Raw genomic sequence first — 24,761 nt, forward strand, 5'->3', positions numbered from 1 at the left:
ATTTAAAAAAAAAAATTTTTTTTTATTTTATTTAAATCCAAGTTAGTTAACACATAGTGTAATAATGGTTTCAGGAGTAGAATTTAGTAATTCATTGCTTACATGTAACAACACCCAATGCTCCTCCCAGCAAGTGCCTATTACCCATTTAGCCCATCCCCTACCCAACACCTCTCCAGCAACCCTCAGTTTGTTCTCTGTAATTTAAGAGTCTCTTATGGTTTGCCTCCTTCTCTGGTTTTATCTTGTATTTCCTAACCTTTCCCTATGTTCATCTGTTTTGTTTCTTACCCACATTTGAATAAAATCATAGGATATTTATCTTTCTCTGACTGACTTAGCATAATACATTCTAATTCCATCCATGCTGTCTCAAATGGCAAAATTTCATTCTTTCTGATGGCCGAGTACTATTCCATTGTGTGTGTGTGTGTGTGTGTGTGTGTACACACACACACACACACATATATACATACACACACACACACACACATATATATATCTATACCACTTCTGTATCCATTTGTTAGTCGGTGGACATTTGGCTCTTTCAAAATTTTGGCTTTATTGATAGTGCTGTTATAAACATTGAGGTGCATGTACCCCTTCAAATCAGCATTTTTGTATCCTTTGGATAAATACCTAGCAGAGCAATTGCTGGGTCATAGAATAGCTCTATTTTTAATTTTTTGAGGAACCTCCATACTGTTTTCCAGAGTGGCTGCACCAGTTTGCATTCCCAGTAGCAGTGCAAAAGAGTTCCCCTTTCTCTGCATCCTTGCCAACATCTGTTGCTTCCTGAGTTGTTAATTTTAGCTATTCTGACAGGTGTGAGGTGGTATCTCATTGTGGTTTTGATTTGTATTTCCCTGCTGATGAGTGATGTTGAGCATCTTTTATTTGTCTCTTAGTTACCTGAGGTTTCTTTGGAAAAGTGTCTATTCATGTCTTTTGCCCATTTCTTCACTGGATTATTTGTTTTTGAGGTGTTGAATTTGATAAGTTCTTTATAGATTTTGGATACTAACCCTTTGCCCATACTGATATGTCATTTGCAAATATCTTCTCCCATTCTGTCAGTTGCTTTTTAGTTTTGTTGATTGTTTCCTTCACTGTGCAGAAACTTTCTATATTGATGAGGTCCCAATAGTTCACTTTTGCTTTTGTTTCCCTTGCCACTGGAGACATGTCTAGTAAGAAGTTGCTGTGGCTAATGTCAAAGAGGTTGCTGCCTGTTTTCTCCTCTAGGATTTTGATGGTTCCCTGTCTTACATTTAGGTCTTGCATCCCTTTTGAGTTTACTTTTGTGTATGGTGTAAAAAAGTGGTCCAGGTTCATTAAGATTGAATTTTTAAGTAATCTCCACACCCAATACAGGGCTCAAACTTACAACCTTGAGATCAAGAGTCGCATGCTCTACTGACTGAGCCAGGCAGGCACCCCTCTTCATTTTTTACCTTACTTACCTGGAGCATCTACTTAAGGTGCTACCTTTCAAACACTGAAAGAAAACATCTAAAAGTCTTCTATCTCCAGAACTTCCTTTGGCAGTATATTGATCCTCAGCATTAAATGTTAAGAGATGAGAAGTGCCTGGCTGGCTCAGTCAGTGGAGCATGCAACTATTGGTCTCAGAGCTGTGATTCCAAGCCCCACATTGGGTGTGGAAATTACTTAAATCTTTAAAAAAATGTTAAGAGCTACGTGTACTTAAAAGAGTGCCATTTCGTGGCTGGCCTTGATGTTGTAATTATGGAATAATGTCATCATAAATAGAAGCTTTAAAAAAATAATTCAACAAATAATTATTGAGGAACTTCTATGGGCCAGATATTATTCTACACAATTCAAAGTTAATGATTTGAAGGGCTCCTGGGTGACTTAATCGGTTGAGCATCTGACTGTTGGTTTCAACTCAGGTCATGATCTCACGGTTTTGTGGGTTTGAGCCCTGCGTTGGGCTCTGTGTTGGCAGCACGGAGCCTGCTTGGGATTCTCCGTCTCCCTCTCTCTCTGCCTTTCCCCTGCTCACTCTGTGTCTCTCAAAATAAATAAATAAACTTAAAAAAAAAAACTTAAAAAAAACAAAATTAATGATTTGAAACAAAGATTAAAGAATTGCACATTTTTAGATTATCTGGATGTTCACAAAAATAAAACAAAACCTGAGACTGACTACTTTGAACATTTGTTTGAGCATTTGTTGTACTTCCTAAAAATATAATTATTTCTATTTAAAAAGAAATCGTAGACTCCCTGTCTTTTAGCTTAGCTGCATTCACATTTAAAAATAGTTTCCCATATACTGGAATTAGTTGGCAGAGTGCAATATTCAAATTACATAGATAACTTACCCCTCAAATAAATAATCTCTGTTCTTGGAGAGGTTTTCAAATGAGATTCTACAAAAATTGAGTCTGTCAGCTGCTATGCCACTGACATTCTTTAAAGTGATCACTATATCTCTTTATTTGAGGCTATACCTAAAATGGTCTTTGGAGGTCAGCTTTGTTTTATCATTTGGCATGAAGTTGATGTCCCCTGGGGTTTGCCAGTTGGTGCCTCCATTTGACTGTAGTGGGACCCTTCCTCCTAGGTTGCTGACGCCTGCTGCCAGGAGATGATATAGTGAGTGCTAGGTTCAGCCAGTGAGAGGCCTACTCACTTGACAAGGCTGGTGCACAGTGGTATGTGACATCTATATTTATAAACCACAGTGCATTATTTCCCAGTTTGGAGATGGCTGTCTCTTCCTTTGTCCTCTCTTTTCCTGTTCTCATTTATATTACTTGTCATGAGCCCTGGGGGAAAAAATTAGGGGTGAAATTACAATTTAAGTGGAAAAAATATGTTATATTTATTTGGGTTTTAGTACTTTCATTCAGCAAACATTTGTCAAACAGCAACTATCTGCTGGGGACAAAGCTGGGTGCTGGAAATAGCAATGCTATCTCCAAGGACTCTTGGTCAGTCTTTAGGAAAGATAGACATGGGCTGGACTCTTAGGAGCTCCTGTGCTAGTTGCTATGAGGCAGGTATTTAGTGGTTTACTGAAAGCCTCTGCCTGAAGCAGTCTAGGAGAGGTGGGGGGGGGGTGGTCACTTAGGTTTTGAGCAGAGCTTGAAAGAAGAGTAACTACTCTGACACATTGACAAACAAGGGAGAACATTGCAGGTAGAGAGAAGTGTATGTACAAATCCTAGACCTTAGTAGAGCAATGAATGTTCAATTAACTATAGGTAATGAATCAGAGTAGATTAAGTGCAGAGTGAAAGGGGGCAGAGTAGGTAGGGGAGATAAAACAATGAAAAAGGAAGAGTAGATCATAAATGTTATGTATACGTCACAATGAGTATATCTTTTTTTTTTTTTTTTTTTTTTTTTTCCCCTCAGAGCAAGCAGGGCAGAAGGGCAGAGGGAGAGAGAATCTTAAGCCGGCTCCACACTCAGCATGGAGCCCAATGTGGGGCTCGATCCCACAATCCTGGGATCATGACCTCCGCTGAAATCAGGAGTCAGACTGAGCCACCCATCTGCTCCAGTATATCTTTTATCTGTAGGAAATGGAGAGCCACTGAAAATTTATGAATAAAAGGACATGATCAGGATTTTTAAAAGATCATTCTGGAATCTACCTTTGAGATAATTGGAGGCAGAGAGACCAACCAGGAGACCATGACATTCCTGTCTTACTGAAATGAAGAGTTAATTATACTTATTAGTATACTGCTCTTGTCCAAATGTGTCATCATTAAGTGCCTTTAATCCCTAGCACCCCAAGATGGTAATGAACTGTCAGGTCTTAAGCAAACATTTGCTGTGGTTTGTCCCTAGTGTCTTCAGTGGTAGTGCCTTTCAGCACATGTCTGTAATGATGGAGTTATTATTTTGAGTTTTTCAGTATTCAATCATCTTTAAAATGTTGATCTTTAGAAATAATATTTTTCATATTTCCTTTCTACTTATTATACCAATCTTATAAGTTTTAAGAGTCCTATATCAATCATTCTCCTTCCTGAGGAGTTTTAAACACCCTTTTGGCTTCTTCAAAGTGTCATTAAATTATTCCCTTTTAATTCATCTTTCATCATTTACTTTACAGAGTGTGATATAGGGGCTAATCTGTCAGTCCAAAGACATTTTTAAGTGGGGAGACAGTAAAGAGATAGAGTAAGGAAGCTCAAAAAGAGGGGAAAGTAAGGTTTGAATGCAGTTCAGCCAAACGTATTTGTCCAAAAGAACTTTTTTAGTTTATAGCAAGGCAAGATTTAGAACCCAATATATTTTTTTTTCTGTTTAGAGAGCTGGTATGCCACAAAAATGTAGAGTATGTGATGTTATATCAGGACTACTGAAAGCTGAGCTTAGTGTCTGGTCCCAGAGGCTTGAGAGGAATGTACAGGATTAAAAGTTTAAAATAAAAACAGCCAAGATACCAAGCTTTTAAAACATTGACCCTGATGACTGGAATTCAGTTAGGAGAACTTGTCTTTCTTAGGGAAAAAAATAAAAACACAAGACACTTGTAGACGTGGGAGAATGGCTTGACCTATTTGCACGGGCTGTGGAATGCTCATGGTTTCATTGGAAATGCAGAAGTTTCTGAGTCTCATGTGGAATCTCCACAGCTCCCGGGAGATCTTTGCAAAGAGGAACCACTATTAACTTTCTTTATTTCCTTGCTGCCTTGGCTGTCCATTTTCATTTTGGAGTGATGAGCAACTCTTCTGACTCTGCATCCTTCAGTCGGTAGCCGTTTCCTGCCCAGCTACTGTGTGTGTCACATTGCACCAGGTTCTGAGGGCGTGTAAAAAAATACACATGTTGTAAAAGGCTAAAAATGACATAATAGAGCAAAAAGTGCTAAGACAGCAAGAGGAACAAGTGAGAATTCCCAGTCTGGAGGGGAGGGGTAGAGAATAGGGAGGCTTCAGTGAAGGGCCATCTGAGCTGGGCTACAACAGAATACCTTTACTACAGCAGAGACGTAGAAAAAAAAAATTTGGAGCATATTCAAAGAACAGGAAGCAAGTGTTCATGTGGGAGAGTTGATGAGAAATAGTGATAGATAAGACTGAGAGCCTTGACCAGCTTGCTGAGGAGTTTGGACTTTGTTCTATAGGTGGCGGAAAGTGGCATGATCAGCCCTCTTCCACCTCCTCTGATAAGAATTAAAGAGCTGCTGATTGTGATAGACTTTGTCTCACTTGATGGTTCTGAGGTGTTTTTTTTTTTTTCTTTTTAAGTACTTTGGGAACCCATTCCTTCCATGTCTGCGATTATTTTTGGTTGTTCTGATTTGGAGAAATTGGTAGAAAATGACACCCATAAAGTTTCTTCTAGGGATGTGGAAAGGGCAAGAATAAGTTTGTGTTTCTAGTTTTTCCATTTATTCATTAATACCTTCCTTCCTTTTTTTTCTTCCTTTTTTTCCTTCTTTCCTTCCATTCTCCTCAGCCAGATTCTTTGCTTGATCCTGGGTATGCAAATGAGACCCAGTGTCTGCCCTCAGTGAGCAACACCAGTGGGGAATTTAGACAGGGGCACAAGTCAAGTATTGTCAGTACTTGGAGAGAAGTGTTCACAGGATATATATGAGGTCCCAAGAAAAAGAGGTCAATTTCGGGGAGTAGAATAAGAAACACTTCTCAGAGGCAGAATGTTTAAAGATGAGAGGAGAGGGAAACCATTCCTGGAAGAGGGTTAGCGTAAGTGGAGATCCAGAGCATGAAGTAGCCAAGAGTGCTAAGGAAACTGCAAGCAAGTTGGTAGCTCTGACTTAAGATGCAAGATGAAATGCTACAAGAAAAATAGGTACAGCCAGGGCTGGGTCGTGAAACGCTTGCTTTCTGTGCTTGAGCAAAGAAAACTGTTCTCAGGATCAAGTCCAAATTCTCAGTGACAAATTTTTTAAGTAGAGGAGTGCCACAATCAGCTTTGGTGTTCAAAAAAAAAAAAATCTCTGTAATGGCCAGCGTGGTGAGGGAGGCAAAACTAGAGACAGTGATAACAGGGGACTGTCACAGTAGTCAAGCACAGACGATAAGGTGCTGGTGCAGTTCACCGCTTCTAAGCCTTCTCCATCACACTTCATCTCTGAAAGGTCTGGGTCAGCAAGTGGAAAGTAAAGGTTTGTTTGAAAGCCTATTTCTGTCATGTTGTGAATAAACTATGTTCTGACTTCTCACATTAACTGAGGTAAAATAGGGCTGGGGCAGCTCTGGGAAGGAGGCTCACTACCATCACAGGAAGAGTACAATTAATACCGAGCCCCTCCATCCCTGGTGATGTTAAGGGCACAGAGGAATGGGAAGAAGTGACTAGAAACTGGATTTATGGTAGTTTCTAAGAATGAATTGTCGATTTTCTTTATTGAGATATAATTTACATACCATAAGATTCAGAGGGTGCAATTCCATGAGTTTTAGTAGAACTTTACAACTGTCACCAGTATCTAATTCCAGCACATTTTTATCACCCTAAACAGAAACCAGTCTCTCTCCATTTCCATTCTCCGCATCCCATAGCAGTCACTAATCTACTTTCTGTCTGTAGGGATTTACATATTTCTGGATATTTCATGTAAGTGGAATCATACCATATGTGGGCTTTTGTGATTGGCTTCTCTCACTTAGCATATTTTCAAGGTTCATACAGGTTGTAGCATGTATCAGCACTAATTTTCTTTTTATGGCTGAATATTCCTTTGTTTATCCATTCATCAGTTGATAGACATGTGGGTTGTTACTCCTTTTTGGCTATTAGGAATAATGTTACTAAGAATATTTATGTGTAAGATTTTATGTGGACATATGTTTTCACTTCTCTTGGATATATATGTAGGAGTGGAAATCCAGGATCATGTAGTAACTTGGTTTTACTTTTTGAGTAACTACCAAACTATTTTCCAAAGTGATTGCACCATTTTAGAGTCCTACTAGCAATGTGTGAGGGTTTGAATTTCTCCATATCCTCACAAACACTTGTCCATCTTTTTTATTAGAGCTGACTTAGTAGATGTGAAGTGGTCTCTCATGGTTTTGGTTTTGGTTTTGGTTTTGGTTTGCATTTACCTAATGGGTAGTGATGTTGAGCATCTTTCTATGTGCTTATTGGCCATTTGTTTACCTTCTTTGGAGAAATGTCTGTGCATACCCTTTGCCCACTTGTAATGGGTTTTTTATCTTTTTATTATAAATTATTTACAAATTCTGGATATAAGTCTCTTACCAGATACATGATTTGCACATATTTTCTCCCATTCTGTGGGTTGTCTTTTCACTTTCTTAAAGTTGTCCTTTGAAGCACAAAAGTTTTTAATTTTTATGAATTCCAATTTATTATTTATTTTTTTGCTTGTGCTTTTAGGTGTCATATCTACAAAATCATGGCCTAATCCAAGGTTGAAAAGTGTATTCCTATGTTTTCTTCTAAGAGTTTTATAGTTTTCATTCTTATGTTGAGATGTTTGCAATATTTTGAGTTACTTTTCGCATATACTATAAGGTAGGAGTTCAACTTCATTCTTTTGCATATGGATATCCAGGTGTTCCAGCACTATTTTTTGGAAAGACTGCTATTTCCCTATTGAATTGTCTTGGTGTCCTTGTTGGAAATTAGCCATAAATATACAGGTTTATTTCTAGACTTTCAATTCAGTTCCACTCATCTTTATTTCTATTCTTAGTACATACAATCTTTTTTTTTAATTTTTAATTGAAGTATCATTGACATACAATATTAATTTTAGGTGTACAACATAGTGATTCAACATTTGTATACATACAAAATGCTCGCCTGTGGGGGATAAGCTTAGGATAAGCTTACACCAATGGGTTAACAAGGCATAAAGAAATACAAAGTCATAAAATGCTTACATCCGAGTTTGGGTAAACCAAATTGGCACCCCAGGAATGGGGGGGCAAAGGCACCCCAAAATAGAAAGGGGGTGCAGAGCCCCTAGACTAGAGAGGGTGGGGCAAAGGCCCAAAATAGGAATGGGCCACAAAGGTGCCCAATACATAGGTATATGAAATAAACAAGATTAGATATTCAGGGTGAAAGCACCCCCAATATAGTACTATAGCAGAAAAGCTGCTTTCACAGGAGGATAGGGCCAAGTTAAGTAAATTGGTGAATTGAACTGTGGACCACTGTGCTGCAGGCCAAGCAGCTCAGAGTGGAGATGGTTCACAAAAGAAAAGGTGCCTTATTAACCCTGAAGTTATTTCCCCATATGTCTCATCCCCTAGGCTAGTAAAGATAAACAGGCATGGCGCCTCCTGTCTGCCATTAACAACCATCTACCCATCTGCTCGGTGCCAGGATTTTGTTTTATATTGACCCAAACCCCAAACACTGTATATCTTCAAAATACCCCTTTTCCCTCATGTCCCCAAGTTAATGTTCACAGTTTCTTTGTCTCTTTGTGTGTGCCCATCACATTTGTAAGCCTTCTGATCTTAATAAATACAGGGCAAGGACCCTTATTTGGGGCTCTTGTGTTTTCCCGGACATCAGCCATCTCTCACTTTAATCCTGCATCTGCTCTTTTGCTGGCCAAAAGAGAACTTTAGACTTAGAGTCTATGACACTCACCAAGTGTAGTTACCATCTGTCATCATATAAAATTATTACAATATTATTGACTACGAGGGGCACCTGGGTGGCCCAGTCAGTTAAGCATCTTACTCTTGGTTTCGTCTCAGGTCATGATCTAGTGGTTCATGAGTTCAAGCCCCGCATCAGGTTCTGTACTAACAAAACAGATCCTGCTTGGGATTCTCTCTCCCTTTCTCTCTGCCCCTCCCCTGCTTGCATGCCATCTCTCTTTCTCTCTATCCCTCAAAAATAAACATTTTTTTAAATGGCCATTTACAGTATTATTGGCTACATTCACTATGCTGTATTCTTCATCTCTGTGACTATTTTATAACTGAAAGTTTGTACCTCTTAATCCCTTTCACCTGTTTTGCCCATTCCCCCAACACACAGTACATACAATCTTGATTACTTTAGTTTTGAAGTAAGTTTTGAAATCGGGAAATGTGAGCTCTCCAACTTTTTCTTTTTCAAGATGTTCTTTGCTTACTCTAGTTCCATTGTATTTCCGTATGAATTTTAGTATCATTCTGTCAATTTCTGCAAGAAAACCAGCTGGGATTTTGATAGGGATTACATTAAATCTTCAGAACAATTTGGAGAGTATTTCCATCTTAACATATTAAGTCTCTGATACGTGAACATAAGATGTCTTTCCATTTATTTAGGTCCTTAATTTCTTCAATGCTGTTGGTTAGTTTCCAGTGCATAAGTCTTGCCTTTCTTTTGTTAAGTTTATTCCTAAATACTTTATTGTTTTTGATGATATTATAAATGGAATTGTTTTTTAATAATTTTTTGATTGTTCATTGCTAGTGTATAGAAATACAATTGTTTTATACAGATCTTATGTCTTGCAACCTTGCTGAATTGATATATTAGTTCTAATAATTTTTTGTGAATTCCTTAGGCTTTCCTATATGCAAGATTATGTTACCTTTGAAAACAGATAATTTTACTTCTTCTCCAATCTGGATGTTTTTGTTTCTTTTTCTTTCCTAATTGCCCTGGCTAGGCCCTTCAGTGAAATGTAGAATAGAAGTGACAAGAATGGAAATCCTTGTTTTATTCCTGATCTTAGTGGGGAAATACCGAGTTTTTTACCATTAAGGATGATGTTTGCTTTGGGGCTTTCGTAGGTGCCCTTTATCAGGTTGAGAACGTTCTCTCCTTTTCCCAGTATGTTCAGTGTTTTGTCATGGAAAGGTGTTGGATTTTCTCAAATGCTTTTTCTACATCTATTAAAGTGACCATGTAAGGTTTTTTTCCCTCCTTTATTCTGTTTGCATGGTGTATTCCATTGATTAACTTTCAGATGTTAAAACCAAGCATGCATTCCTGGGACCAATCTAAGTTTGTCATGGTGTATAATCCTTTTTATATGTTGCTAGATTCAGTTTGCTAGTATTTTGCAAAGATTTCTGTGTCTGTATTCATAAGGGATATTAGTGTCTAGTTTTCTTATGAATGCCCTTGTCCGATTTTGATGTGTAGGTAATACTGGCTTCATAGATTTCAAGCTGGGAAATGCTCCCTCCCCTTCTATTTTTGGAAGAGTTTGTGCAGGATTGATATTAATTCTTCTTCAAACATTTGCTAGAATTCATCAATGAAGCCATGTTGCCCTGGACTTTCCTTTGTGGGAATATTTTAAATTAATAATTCAGTATCTTTTCGTGTTATAGGTACCTCTGTAAGTTTACCACTTAATTCTCTTTCAGCTCTAATTTATTCTTTTAGTCATTCAAGAAACATTATTGAGCATCTCTTACATCCAGGCCCTGTCCTGATATAGAGGATACAATAATGAATAAAGCAAAGTCCTGGCCTTCTTAGCATTCTCATTTTTCTTTGTCTCTCTCCTTCTTATGCTGTATGTATGTGTGTGTGTGTGTGTGTGTGTGTGTGTGTGTACATTTTTTTGTTTGTGTTTATATGCAATATAGTTCTGTTCCTTATTAAAAAAATATCTATTCGCTACATGCCATTGGTGGAGAAAGGTGGACCTTAGGTTTGCTGTATGTATTGTGTTAGTTTGTATAAACTTCTGGGTGTTCTTGGAGAGAGTTGCATGAATGGGAAATGGACTATATTGTCATTACCATCACAGTTTATATTTGTGCCCACCCTTGGCATTGCTACAAGGACATGATTTTCATAAAAACAAACCACCATCTTTATTCATTATCACTCTCAGGTCCATGCAGTGCCTTCTATTCTATCTGACCTTCAGTAGGAGCATGTATTAGTTTCATAGGGCTGCTGTAACAAACTTCCATGAAGTAAGTGCCTGAAAACAAGAGAAATTTATTCTCTCACAGTTTTGGAGGCTAGAAGTCTAAAATCCAGCTGTTAGCAAGGCCATGGTTTCTCTGAAGCTCTGGACAGAACCCTTTGCTTCTTCTCCCTAGCATCTGGTGGTGCCATTGATCCTTGACATCCTTGTCTTGCTGCTGCATTGTTCTACTCTCTGCCTCTGTTGTCACATGGCATACTCTCTTTTGTCTCTTTTTATATGATGTTTTCCTCTTTATGAGGGCACCAGTCATATTGGGTTAAGGCCTACCCTAGTGACCTGATCTTAACTTGATTACCTCTGCAACGACTCTATTTCTAAATCAGGTTACATTCACAGGTACCAGGGTTTATGACTTCAACATTTGGGGGGAGAGAACGTAATTCATCCCATAACAGAACATTATACTCTCATTCTGAGATAGTTAATGGAGGCCTCATTATTTTAATAACATTACTAATTATAATAACTGTTATAAAAAGTTCCATAGTGTGTTTCTCTTTCTTTAAAAAATAATGTTGGGGCACCTGGGTGGCTCAGTCAGTTAAGTGTCTGGCTTCAGTTCAGGTGATGATCTCACAGTTCACAAGTTCAAGCCCTGCATTGGGCTCTGTGCTGACAGCTCAGAGCCTGGAGCCTCCTTCATATTCTGTCTCTCTCTCTCTCTCTCTCTCTCTCTCTCAAAAATAAATAAAAAACATTAAAAAAAAATAATAATGTCTCTCTCCATTATACAATAAGCCCAAAAGGTGTCATTGATCACACACGTGTATATTTTTTTAGTATAGTTGACACACAATATTACTTTAGTTTCAGGTGTACAACATAGTGATTCAACAAGTTTATACATTATGCTTTATTCACAAGTGTAGCTACTGCCTCTCACCATACATCACTGTTACAGTGTCATTGACTTTCTTCCTTATGTCTTGCCTTTTGTTCCATGACTTATTCATTCCATAAATGGAACCCTGTATCTCCCACTCCCCCTCACCATTTTGCCCATTCCCCCACTCCCCTTCCCTCTGGCAACCATCAGTTTGTTCACTGTATTCTGCTTTTTGTTTGTTTAAATTTGGGTTTTTGTTTTGGGAGGGTTAGATTCCACTTATGTATGAAATTGTGTTACTTGTCTTTCTCAGTTTTATTTCACTTAGCATATACCCTTTGTGTATTATGCTATCTTTGGTTAAATACCCATGTGCAATTACTGGACTGTATGGTATTTCTGTATTTTTTAATGTTTATTTATTTTTGAGAGAGAGGGAGAGGCAGAGAGAGAGGAAGAGAAGGAGACAGAGGATCCAAAGCAGGCTCTGCCCTGACAGCAGAGAGCCCAATGTGGGGCTCCAGCTCACAAGTTGCGAGATCAGGATCTGAGCCAAAGTCAGACACTTAACTGACTGAGCCACCCAGCCGCCCCTGCTTTTTCTATTTTTAATTTTTTGAGGAACCTCCATACTGTTTTCCCACAGTGGCTACACCAATTTACATTCCTCCCAACCAGTGCAGGAGGGTTCCTTTTTCTCTGCATCCTTGCCAAGATGTCATTTCATGTCTTTCTTATTTTAACTGTTCTAACCGGTGTGAGGTGATATCTCATTGGTGTTATGATTTGCATTTCCCTGATGATAAGTGATGTTGAGCGACTTTTCTTGTGTCTGTTGGCCATCTGTATGTCTTCTTTGTACATTCAGTCCTCTGATCATTTTTTAGTTGGATTGTTCGGCTTTTTGTCATTGAGTTGTAGAAGTTCTTTATATATTTTGAATATTAACCCCTTATGAGATACATCCTTTGCAAATACCTTCTCCCATTCAGTAGGTTGCCTTTTTGTTCAATTGATGATTTTCTTTGCTGTGCAAAAGATTTTTGTTTTATTTTGGTGTAGTCCCAGTAGTTTATCTTTGCTTTTGTTACCTTAGGAAGCATATCTAGAAAAATATTACTATAGCTCTCACATTTAGGTTTTTAATTCATTTTGAGTTTATTTTTGTGCATGGTGTTAAAAGGTAGTCCAGTTTCATTCTTTTACAGGTAGCTGTCCAGTTTTCCCAGCAACATTTATTGAAGAGACTGTCTTTTCCCCGTTTTATATTCTTGCCTCTTTCATCATAGATTAATTGATCATATAATTGTGGGTTTGTTTCTGGGTTCTCTATTCTGTTCTGTTGATCTGTGTCTATTTTTGTGTCAGTACCATAATGTTTAGATTTGCAGTACAATTAAAAAAAATTTTTATTATATTTATTTATTTTGAGAGAGAGAGGCACAGAGTGCAGGTGGGGAGGAGCAGGCTCCAGGCTCTGAGCTGTCAGCGCAGAGCCCAATGCAGGGCTCAAACTCACAAGTGTGAGATCATGACCCAAGCCGAAGTCAGATGCTCAACTGACTGAGCCACCCAGGCACCCCTGCAGTATAATTTGAAATCTGAAATTTTGATACTTCCAGATTTGTATTTCTTTCTCAAGATTGCATTGGCTGTTTGGGGTCTTCTGTGGTTCCATACAAATTGTAGTATTATTTGTTCTTGTTCTGTGAAAAATAATGTTGGTGTTTTAATAGGGATGGTATTGAATCTGTAGATCCCTTTGGCTAATAGGGACATTTTAACAATAATAATTCCTCAGATTCATGAGCATGGAATATCTTTCCATTTGTGTGTGTCTTGTGTAATAGTTTTCAGAGTACAGGTCTTTCACCTCTTTGGTTAGGTTTATTCCTAAATTTTTGGTGCAATTGTAAATGGAACTGTCTTCTTAATTTCTCTTCCTTCTACTTTGTTATTAGTATATAGAAGATAGAAGCACTACTGATTTCTGGGTATTAATTTTGTATCCTACAACTTTACTGAATTCATTTATTACTTCTAGTTGTTTTTGGTGGAGTCTTTAAGATTTTCTATGTATAGTATCATGTCATCTGCAAATAGTGACAGTTTAACTTCTTTACCAACATAGATGCCTCTTATTTCTGTTCTTGTCTGATTACTGTGGCTAGGATTTCCAGTACTATGTTGAATAAAGAGGCAAGAGTGGACATCCTTGTCTTTTCCCTATCATGTTGAGGTATGTTTCCTCTAACCCTACTTTGTTAAGAGTTTTTATCATGAATGGATGTTGAGTTTTGGCAGATGCTTTTTCTGCATCTGTTGACTTGATCATATGATTTTTATCCTTCATTTTATTGATGTGGTATATCACATTGAGTGATTTGTGAATATTGAACCACCTTGCATCCCCAGGATGAATCTCACCTGATCATGGTGAATGATTTTTTAATGTATTGTTGAATTCAGTTTGCTAATACTTTGTTGATGATTTTTACATCTATGTTCATCAGGAATATTGGCTCATATTCTTCTTCCTTTTTTTTTTTTTTTTTTTGGTGTCTTTGTCTGGTGTTGGTATCAGGGTGATGCTGGTCTTATAGAATGTATTTAGAAGCTTTCCTTCTTTTTCTATTTTTTAGAATAGTTTGAGAAGAATAGGTATTAACTCTTCTTTAAATGGTTGATAGAATTCACCTGTGAACCCATCTGGTCCTGGACTTCTGCTTTTGGTAGTTGTTTTTATTACTGATTCAGTTTCATTACCTGTAGTCAATCTGTTGAGATTTTCTATTTCTTTCTGGTTCAGTTTTTGAAGATTATATGTTTCTAGGAATTTATTTCTTGTAGGTTGTTTAATTTGTTGACATATAACTTTTTGTAGTATTCTCTTATATTCCTTTGTATTTCTGTTGTATCAGTGTTACTTCTCTCTTGTTTCTGATGTTATTTATTCGGGTCCTTTCTGTTTTTTACTTAATAAGTCTGGCTAAGGGTTTATCACTTTTGTTTATCTTCAAAGAACCAGCTCTTGGTTTCATTGATTTCTTTTTCTTTTTCTCTCTCTCTCTTTTGTGTGTGTGTGTGTGTGTGTGTGTGTGTCTATACATTTATTTCTGCTCTAATCTTCAGTATTTCCTTCTTTCTATTTACCTTGGGTTTTGTTTGTTCTTCTTTTTCTAGTTCCTTTAGGTGTAAGGTTAGATTTTTTTATTCAAGCTTTTTCTTATTTCTTGAGGTAGGTAGGCCTGTATTGCTATGTATTTTCCTCTTAGAACTTCTTGTGCTGTGTCCCAAAGATTTTGGACCATTTTTGTTTTCATTTTCACACATGTGTATTTTATTGTCTTCCAAATGCAGGTGCTAGAAAGGAAGCAGAGATGATTGGTTCTATAACTAGGGCTTGTAAGAGATGTTCAAAAGTAGTATCACTCAAATCATAGTTTATATACCTTCAAAATAAAATAGAAAGTCATAAGAGTTTGTGAAGGATGTTTGGAACAGCAGTTGACTACTAATATATATTGTTCCCTTTATCCCAATCACAAGAATTATACATAGACCAGTTTAAGACTAGTGCTAGAATCCATCTCTAGAGTGAAATAAAATAACATGTTTATGAAATTGTATTCATATGTGTTGGATTGAAAATGACAAGTGCTATATACAATATAGGGTAACTTTGGAACCAGGTTAAAAGAACAGAATAGTATCTTTTGATACTAGTGGTTCCATTGCTAGTTTCCATTGTTTTTTAAAATGCTTCCAAGTGTTTTCTAATCCACAAATGTTTTCATTTCTACCCTGTCACAATGTAATTATTTGAGTGTCTGTCACCCCTTCATATTCTAGTGTAGTAAAAATCAGCAATCTTGGGGGCAGGAGTGGAGAACTGAAGTCTTGTTGTTGTTGTTGTTGTTGTTACAGCCCATTACCTTGTTCCTCTGGCACATGCTGAGACATGCTGAGACATTGCTCACATTTTACTGCTCCCACCAAGTCTTAGACTTTTACCTATTTGTTCTTTGGTTGCTTTTCTTCAACCATTTTGAATTAAGGCATTGACTTCTTATATTGTCATGGCCACCTCCTTAAGTTCCTTATTTCTCCTTAACTTTCAATTATGTAACAAGAATAAAAACTTAACTATTATTTCTTTCTTTCTTTTAAAACAATACAGGGCAATCTAGAGCAGCCATGATACCACCCAAGCATCCACGGCAGCCTAAGGGAACTTTGGATGATGCTGTTGTCTTTAGTGGGAAAACAGACGAAGAAACACCTAATGCTTCCCAACCTACACCACCCCCACTGCCAAAGAAAACGATCATAAGAGCCAATACGGAACCAATCCCCAAAGACCTCCAAAAATCCATGGAAACAAGTCTTTGTGTAATGGCTAATCCCACCTATGATATCGACCCCAACTGGGATGCCAGTAGTGCTGGCTCTTCCATCAGTTACGAACTCAAGGGACTGGACATTGAGTCTTATGACTCCTTGGAAAGACCTTTGCTCAAGGAGAGACCTATCCCCTCAGCAGCAAACAGTATCTCCAGCTTAACCACTCTCAGTATTAAGGATAGATTTTCCAACAGCATGGAGTCCCTGTCCAGCCGGCGTGGTCCCTCTTGCAGACAGGGCCGAGGCATACAGAAGCCACAGAGACAAGCACTTTATAGAGGACTTGAGAATCGGGAAGAAGTGGTGGGTAAAATCCGAAGCCTTCATACAGATGCCTTGAAAAAACTGGCTATTAAATGTGAAGACCTCTTCATGGCTGGACAGAAAGATCAGCTCCGTTTTGGGGTGGACAGCTGGTCAGACTTCAGGCTAACTAGTGACAAACCGTGCTGTGAGGCAGGTGATGCAGTTTACTACACAGCTTCATATGCAAAAGATCCACTTAATAACTATGCAGTCAAGGTAAGAAAATATTATACATTTGATTTTAATCTTACCCAACACACTGTTATTGGGATGGGTCTGTTCTTTCCTCCATTCTTTTATTCAGCAAAAAGTTATTGATCATCTACCTTACACCAGATATTATAATAAGCAGGGGAGTTACTTACTATCTAAAGGGGAAAACAGATATGTTAAGAGACAGACTTATAGTATACTGTATTGCTAAGATAGAGGAAAACAGAATTCTGGGAGCTTAGAAGGACTTTAACCCAAACTTTAGAGGCCAGAGAATTCTGAAAGTAGCTAATCCTTGAGCTGTGATTGTTTGCGAAGGCTACCTGTACAAATGGGTCTGTTATGTCCCTTCCACTCCATGTTTCTGTCTTTATTCTCTAGCAAATAAGAGACACTGGTCTGCCCCTGCTCTATAACTGTTCTGCTTCTTGGGGAGACATTTTTACAGAAGAAGGTAACCAATATTTGTTGATGTGCCAGGAACATTATTGGTGTTACATAATTTGATCTTCACATCAAGTTTATGAGGTTAAGATCTTTTTATCCATGTGACGGATGAGGAAAATAAAAGATAGGTGAGCTTACTTGCTTAGGGTCACACACAATTAGTTGAGCTGGGATTTGCACACAGATCTCTCTGACTCCATAGCCCAACTTACTTTATCCATTATGTCACATATTAATTTCTTAACTGTATATTGCCCATTCCAGACAAACAACCTCTTCACAAAAGCTAAAACTATTACCATTGAGAATTCTTGCCCAGTTACATTCACTGTAAATAAGCCATAGGCTTTGTCAATGTAACAAATAAAGCATGATCTTTGTTACATTTCCATTTTCATTTGTCTCAAGCTATTTTTTTTATTTCTCTGGATTTCTTCTTTGACCCATTGGTCGTTCAGTAGCATGTTGTCTAATCTCCACAAATTTATTAATTTCCAAGTTTTCTTTATGTAATTTTTGTGTTAATTTCTAGTTTCATACCATTGTAGTCAGAAAAGATGCTTGATAAAATTTCAGTCCTCTTAAATTTATTAAGACTTGTTTTTTGTCCTAACATGATCTATCTTGGAAAATGTTCCATGTGTGCTTGAGGAGAATGCGTATTCCATTGCTTTTGAATAGAATGTTGGGTATATATCTGTTAAGCCCATCTGTGGGCTTATGTGGTCTAATGTTTCATTTAAGGCTGACGTTTCCTTGTTGATTTTTTTTTGGGGGGGGCGGTCTGGATGATCTATCCATTGATGTAAGTCTCCTAGTATTGTATTGTTGTCAATTTCTTCCTTTAGGTCTGTTAGTATTTGCTTTATGTATTTACGTCCTCTTATGTTAGTTGCATAAATGTTGACAAATGTTACAGCCTCTTGTTGGTTGATCCTTTCATCGTTACGTAACTCGTTTCTTTGTCTCTTATTACAGTCTTTGTTTCAAAGTCTATTTTGTCTGATATAAATTAACATTCTAGCTTTCTTTTGGTTTTCATTTGCATGGAATATCTTTTTCCATCCCTTCACTTTCAGTCTTGTCCTTACCTCTAAAGTGGGTCTCAGGGTGCCTGGGTAGCTCAGTTGGTGAAGTGTCCTACTTTGGCCCAGGTCATGATCTCGCAGTTTGTGGGTTCAAGCCCCATGTTGGAGGGCTCTGTGCTGACAGCTCAGAGCCTGGAACCTGCTTTGAATTCTGTGTCTCCCTCTCTCTCTGCCCCTTGCCTGCTCATGCTCTCTCTCTCTCTCTCTCTCTCTCTCAAAAAATAAATAATAAAACATTAAAAAATTTTTTAATAAAGTGGGTCTCTTTAGACAGCATATAGATGGGTCTTTTTTTTTTTTTTTTTTATCCATTCAGCCACTCTGTGTCTTTGGATTGGAGAATTTATCTATTTACATTTAAAGTGATTATTGATAGGTCTGTGCTTATTGCCATTTTGTTTATTGTTTCCAGAAAGACTGTTTTTGTAGGTCATCTGTTTCTTCTCCTGATCTCTTACTTTGTGGTTTCTTTAGTGCTATGCTTATTTTCCTTTCTCTTTCTTTTTTGTGTTTTTGTTTTATGGTTACCATGAGCTTACATATAACAACTTATATCTATAACAGTCTGTTTTAAGTTGGTTACAGCTTAAGTTTCATCCCATTGTAAAGCTCAAAATTATTCTTCCCTCCACACATTTTGTGGTTTCTTTCATTTTATGTTTTTGATGTCACAGTTAACATCTTTTTATTTTGTGCATCCCTTAACCAATTGTAATCATAATTATTTTTACTAGTTTGTCTTTCTTCTTTTTTTAATTTTTTTTAATGTTTATTTTTGAGAGAGAGAGAGACAGCGTGAGCAGGCAAGGGGCAGAGAGAGAGGGAGACAGAATCCAAAGCAGGCTCCAGGCTCTGAGCTGTCAGCACAGAGCCCTCCAACACAGGGCTCGAACCCACAAACCATGAGATCATGACGTGAGCCAAAGTCAACACTTAACTGACTGAGCCACCCAGGTGCCCCACTAGTTTTGTCTTTCAATCTTTATACTAGTCTCATAAGTGATTGATCCCTACCTTTACTATATATTTACTTTACAAGTGAGATTTATTCTTTAATATGTGTTCTTGTTACTAATTAGTGCACTTTGTTTTCAACTTAAACAACTTCCTTTGACATTTATTTTAAGGCCAGTTTAATAGTGGTGAACTCCTTCAGCTTTTGCTTGTCTGAAAAACTCTGTCTCTCCTTCACTTCTGAATGCTAGGTAGAGTATTCTTGGTTGGGAGGTTTTTTTGTTCGGTTGGTTGGTTGGTTTTTGGGGGTTTGGTGAGTTTTTTTTAGCACTTTGAATATGTAGTGCCACTCCCTTCTAACTTGCAAAATTTTTGCTGAAAAATCTGTTGAGAGTCTTATGGGGGTTCCCTTGTATGTAACAAGTTGTTTTCCTCTTGCTGTTTTTAACATGTTGTCCTTTAACTTGACATTTTAATTGTAATATGTCTTGGTGTGGGTATCTTTGGGTTCCTCTTATTTGGAACTCTGGGCTTCCTGGATGTCAATGTCTGTTTATTTCCACAGGTTAGGGAAGTTTTCAGTCATTGTTTCTTCAAATAAGATTTCTATCCCTTTCTCTTTTCTTTTTCTCAGAGCACTATGATGCAAATGTTAGACTATGTGATGTTCTCTACATCCCTTAAGCTATCTTCATTTTTTTTTTTCTTTTTTATTTGTTTGGTTTTGCTGCTCTGATTCAGTGAGTAACACTGCCTTATCTTTAAGTTGACTGATCCTTTCTTTTGCTTCATCTAGTCTGCTACTGAACCTGTCTCATGTATTTTTCCATTCAGTTATTGTATTCTTCAGCTCTGTGGCTTCTGTGTGGTACTTTCTTATATTTTCCATCTCTCTGTTGAAGTTCTTTGTGTTCATCCATTTTTCTCCCCATTCATTATAACCATTACTTTGAACTCTTTATCAGGTACATTACTTATCTCCATTTCATTAAGGTTTTTTTGTTTTTGTTTTTTTTGTTTGTTTTTTTCTGGGGTTTACTTGGTTTTTTCATTTGGAACATATTTCTCTCTTTTTTCATTTAGCTTGAGTCTGCATTTCCATACAGTAGATGAAACAACCACCTCTCCCAGCCTTAAAGGAGTGGCCTCATGTAGATGAACCTTGTTATTCAATCCTGCCCCAGATCTTTGTCATCTCTCAAACCTTTGTGCCTGTTCAAGCAGGCTATTATATTTTTAATAGCTCCCAGTAGTTGAGAATATGCCAAGACCCATCAGTGTCCCAAGGGGGAGAATCTCAGCACCTAGACTCAGGCTGACTGAAAGCCAGACCCTCAGGCATCAGCTTTTAAAAATAGACAAATATAAAAAATAAAAATAAAAAATAGGCAAATATATATAATCCTGCGGGACTGCAAACATACGCAGATCTGGAACAGGTGCCCTCTGGGAAGCAGGTACAGAAACCCAGGCTCTAGACAAGAGTATAAGTTTTTTTCTGTGTGATACTGGTAAACTGGAGCATGGCAGAGAGCACCAACATGGTGTCCATAGCCTATGTTCCTGGAGACCAACTCTACAGGCCACTAAATATGTACCAAACCTGAAGTCTGCCCCTCAGGCCAAAGTTCCAGAACAAGCAAAGAGGACTTCTTCACAGAAAGACTAGGGAGTGTACGACCACTGTCTGTGCAGTGCCCTGAGTGGAAACCTGCCAAGAACTATCTCTCTGCTATAGTCATAGGGGACTCAGGATGCAAGCCCACTGGCCACCAGAGCCAGGTGATCAAGGAGCATTTTCTGGACAGCAGCCATATAAACTGGGGCACCAGACAAAAACCAGGGCACCAAATGTGTGTACAGCTCCTGTCCAGGAGACACTGGCACTCTGGGGCATGGCAGAGGGTGAGTAGGAATATAGCACCCTCTCTCTGAGGTCTCTGGAAAGGTGTATGGTCAGCCCCATGATTAGCTAATAGGCCTTCTTTACAGAAAGACCAAGCTCCTGGGTCTGCTGCCTCTTGCTCTGCCCTGGGGTTGGTAGCTGTTTAAGACCTTTTTCTCCATTGGTTACAGTCCTGTGAGACCCATGAACCCCACTGACTGCCAGACCAGATGATAGAGAGGTGTTCCCTGACAGCAATCACAAAACTTGGGGTGTCAGACAGGGGTATAAGCTTTTTTCTGGGTGATACCAATTATTACAGTCCTATGGGACCAGGAACACAAACCCCCCCTGCCTCCAGAGCCACGCAGTCAAGAGGCATCCCCTAGACAGCAGCCATAAAAATCAGGCCACCAGACACACATAAAAGCTCATTCTTTGGGATACTAGTGCCCTGGAGCCTGGCAAAGGGAGAACATAAAAATCATACCTACCAGTCTTTGTCTCTGGAAAGTGTTCCAGCAGGCTCCTAGTTGTATGTTTCAGATTAGATGTCTGCCACTCCACTGGTGCTTTAGTCTCACACCAGTGCTTTAATATAAGCATCTGAGCCTCCTTCACTTTAAGGCAAGGCACAGTTGGCTGCTTCTTGGGTGGGTAAGTCCCAGCATGTAGGCCCTTTAAGAGCGGCTTTTCAGATTGCCACAGTTTTGTGGGTCTCAGGACACAAGCCCTGTTGGGTTTCAAAGTTACATGTTTTAGAGGCTTGTCTCTCAGGTGTATGTCTTAGAAGTTGGGATGCCAGATGTAGGATTTAAATCCTTCACTTCTCAGGGAGAAGCTCCAGGTTTTGAGTTCTCTCCCTGTTATGGGGATACTGCACCAGGGGTGGATTTTATGGCAAGGTTGTGTCCCATTCTCTCCTATCCATGTCAATGTGATTTCTTCTTGTTTGCCCAGTCCTCACCCAGCCAGCCTTTGGATTTTTTTTAAAGAGGAAATTGTTAGTAGAGAATAGACTTTGAAGTCCAAAAGATCCTGGGTTCAAGTTCTGGCTCTGCTACTTAATAGCTTTGTCACAAATTGCTACTCTGAGTCTCAGTTTCCTTAGCTTTGGGTCTGCTTGGCTAAAAGAGAATAAAACATCCCTGATAAGTACTCACTCCTTTCCCTCTCCCTAAGTGTCTTCCCTAGGCTACTTCCCTACCCTACTTTAAAAGGGTAACAATCATTGAGCCTCAATTTCCTCCTCTTTCAGATGTTTACAATGATAATCTGTGGGATTGAGGTTAGGATCAAGGGAGCTAATGCATGTGAAAGAGCTTTTTAAAACACAGAGTTCTAGGTAAATGCGTAATGTTCTCCATTCCCATAGTCCCTTTTTATTGATTCTATTTCCTGGTTCAAAACCAATTAACATATCTAAATGACTTTTACATGTTAATTTGGCTTGGAAAGACCAGATGGTGTTTTAGGAAATTAATGGATAAGGTAAACAATTGGCCTTACCTGTCTATCAAGACAGAATACATATTTGGAGCAGACCTTCAACTGCTGTCTGCAGCTGCAGTGCCCTTACCACTTAACTGTCTGGTGGTGCTAGCAGAGTGACCCTGGCCCCCAGCCCATACTTTGTAAATTAAACTGAGGGATAGACTGCAGAGAGAGGGGCTGGATTTTAGTTAATACATAACTGTTGAGTCTAAAAAGGCATTTTGAGATTCTGTGTAGCACTCAAGAGCTGTTAAGTCAATTGGGGTTATGGTGCCTCATCTGTCTTGGGCTTTTATTGCTACAAGATCACCAATCCAGGATGAGTACCTATTTCAGAACAGGGCATTGAACTATCTGTTCTTTCAAAACAATGGAGAAGTAGGGCTTGACTAACTTTATGTATTATTGCATGCAATCTTGTCTCTTTCCCAAATCAATGGTGTAGTATTGATTTCTTGGCTTGTAATGATGCAGAAGCAATCTCCAAAGAACAGGTGGCAAGTGGTTATACACTGGGAGTTGTTGGCAGGTTTGGGAAAGGACGTTTTATACTAAATGGTGAATATAAATGTGTCTTTGAAGACTGTTTGGGCATTTCTAGAAGTACCCAATTGATTGTACAACTTAGAGGAATAAACTACCAGGACACTGTGAACCCTACCTTTGCAGAGGTAAGCAAAAGAGACCAGCAGTTGGCTCACACAGACAGGTTTTTACTGTTTGTCTTCTTAAAATATCCCTTCCAATACTGATGGAATTTAGAGTGGCTAACAGGTTTGACTGTCTCTTGAAGAGACTAAAAGGTCTTTAAAACATTGCAAAAGGAAATCAGTGCTAGAATTTAGCAATTTGAAAGCCAAAGGATGCTATCCCCTTAAATGCCAAGTCCACTGCAATGATAAAAGTACAAAGGTCTTTACTTTGGGTGTTGTCTTAGTTTGTTCAAACTGCTATAACAAAATACTATATAGATTGGGTGGCTTAAACAATAGAGTTGAATTTTGTCACAGTTCTAAAAAGTGGAAAATTCAAGATAAAGGTTCTGGTTGATTTAGTTTCTAGTGAGAGTTCTCTTTCTGGTTTGCAGATGGCTGCCTTCTCCCTGTGTCCATACATGGCCAAGGGGGGGATGGAGGCTTAGTGTCTCTTTTTCTAGGGATACTAATCCACATCAGGCCCCTCCTTGATGACCTTAATTACCTCTTTGTAGGCCCTATCTCCAAATATGGTCCAAATGGGGGGTTAAATTGTGTGTTCAGAGACTCAGTTTCCAACGTCAGGGGAGGGTGCACACTTCTAACACAACAGAAAGCAATTTTCAGACACCAAAAGGGCATCCTACAATTCACCGTGATTCAACTTACCTACCTGGAGACAGCACCATGTCTCTCAGGTTAAGGGTTCAGTCTACCAGACTGCCACCTTCTACAAACAGCAGACACCAGTCACAAACACAAGTCATTACCTGTGCTTCTGACCAACTGGCTGTAAATCAGAGATTCCCACAACCCCCTCCTTGGGTTCGAGTAATTTACTAGATCATCTCATAGAATGCAAAGAAGCATCTTACTGGATCACCAGCTTATTATAAAAGAATATAACTGAAGAACAGCCAGATAGAAGAGATGCATAGAGCAAGGTGTGGGGAAAGGGCACAGAGCTTCCATGTTCTCTCCATGTGCACCACACTCCCCAAATCTCCATGTGTTTACCAATCTCTTCAAACTCTGTCCATTTGGGGTTTTATGGAGGGTTCATTACATAGCCATGATTGATTAAATCACTGATGATTGGCTATTGATTCAATTTCCAGGCACTTTCTCCATGGAGGTTGGGGTGGGACTGAAAGTTGCAGCCCTTCAGTCATGAGGTTGGTTCCCCTGGCAACCAGCCCCTTCTTTCAGTGGGGTCCATAAGTCACCTTATGAACATAGTAAGAGACACCTTTGTTGCTCTCAATACTTACAAAATTCCAAGGGTTTGGGGAGGTGTGAGTTAAGAACCATGAATGAAGACCATATATATTTGAGAAATATATTCTGGTTATCTGGATGACCTTTTCTTATAAATCACAATATCTCAGGGGTTAGCACTTAACATATTAATTTTGGGGACTCAGAATTCAGTCTATAGCATTCTGTCCCTGGCACCCCAAAATTCATGTTCTTATCACATGCAAAATATATTCAGTTCATCCCAACAGACCCAAAGGTCTTGACTCATTCAAGCATCAACTCTCAAGTC

General features: G+C 38.6%; 1 protein-coding gene across 5 annotated transcripts in view; it reads left to right on the forward strand.

Moving 5' to 3' along the window:
- Window positions 1-24,761, forward strand: part of PEAK1 (pseudopodium enriched atypical kinase 1) — a 309,056-nt gene that overhangs the window by 262,206 nt on the left and 22,089 nt on the right. For all 5 annotated transcript variants that reach the window (XM_049611893.1, XM_049611892.1, XM_049611894.1 and 2 more), the window contains one exon: window positions 15,907-16,652. In XM_049611893.1, the coding sequence (XP_049467850.1) occupies window positions 15,907-16,652 (746 nt within the window). The remainder of the gene's footprint in view (window positions 1-15,906; window positions 16,653-24,761) is intronic.

The sequence above is a fragment of the Panthera uncia genome (assembly GCF_023721935.1).
Source record: "Panthera uncia isolate 11264 chromosome B3 unlocalized genomic scaffold, Puncia_PCG_1.0 HiC_scaffold_1, whole genome shotgun sequence".
In the NCBI taxonomy this organism is placed as follows: domain Eukaryota; kingdom Metazoa; phylum Chordata; class Mammalia; order Carnivora; family Felidae; genus Panthera; species Panthera uncia.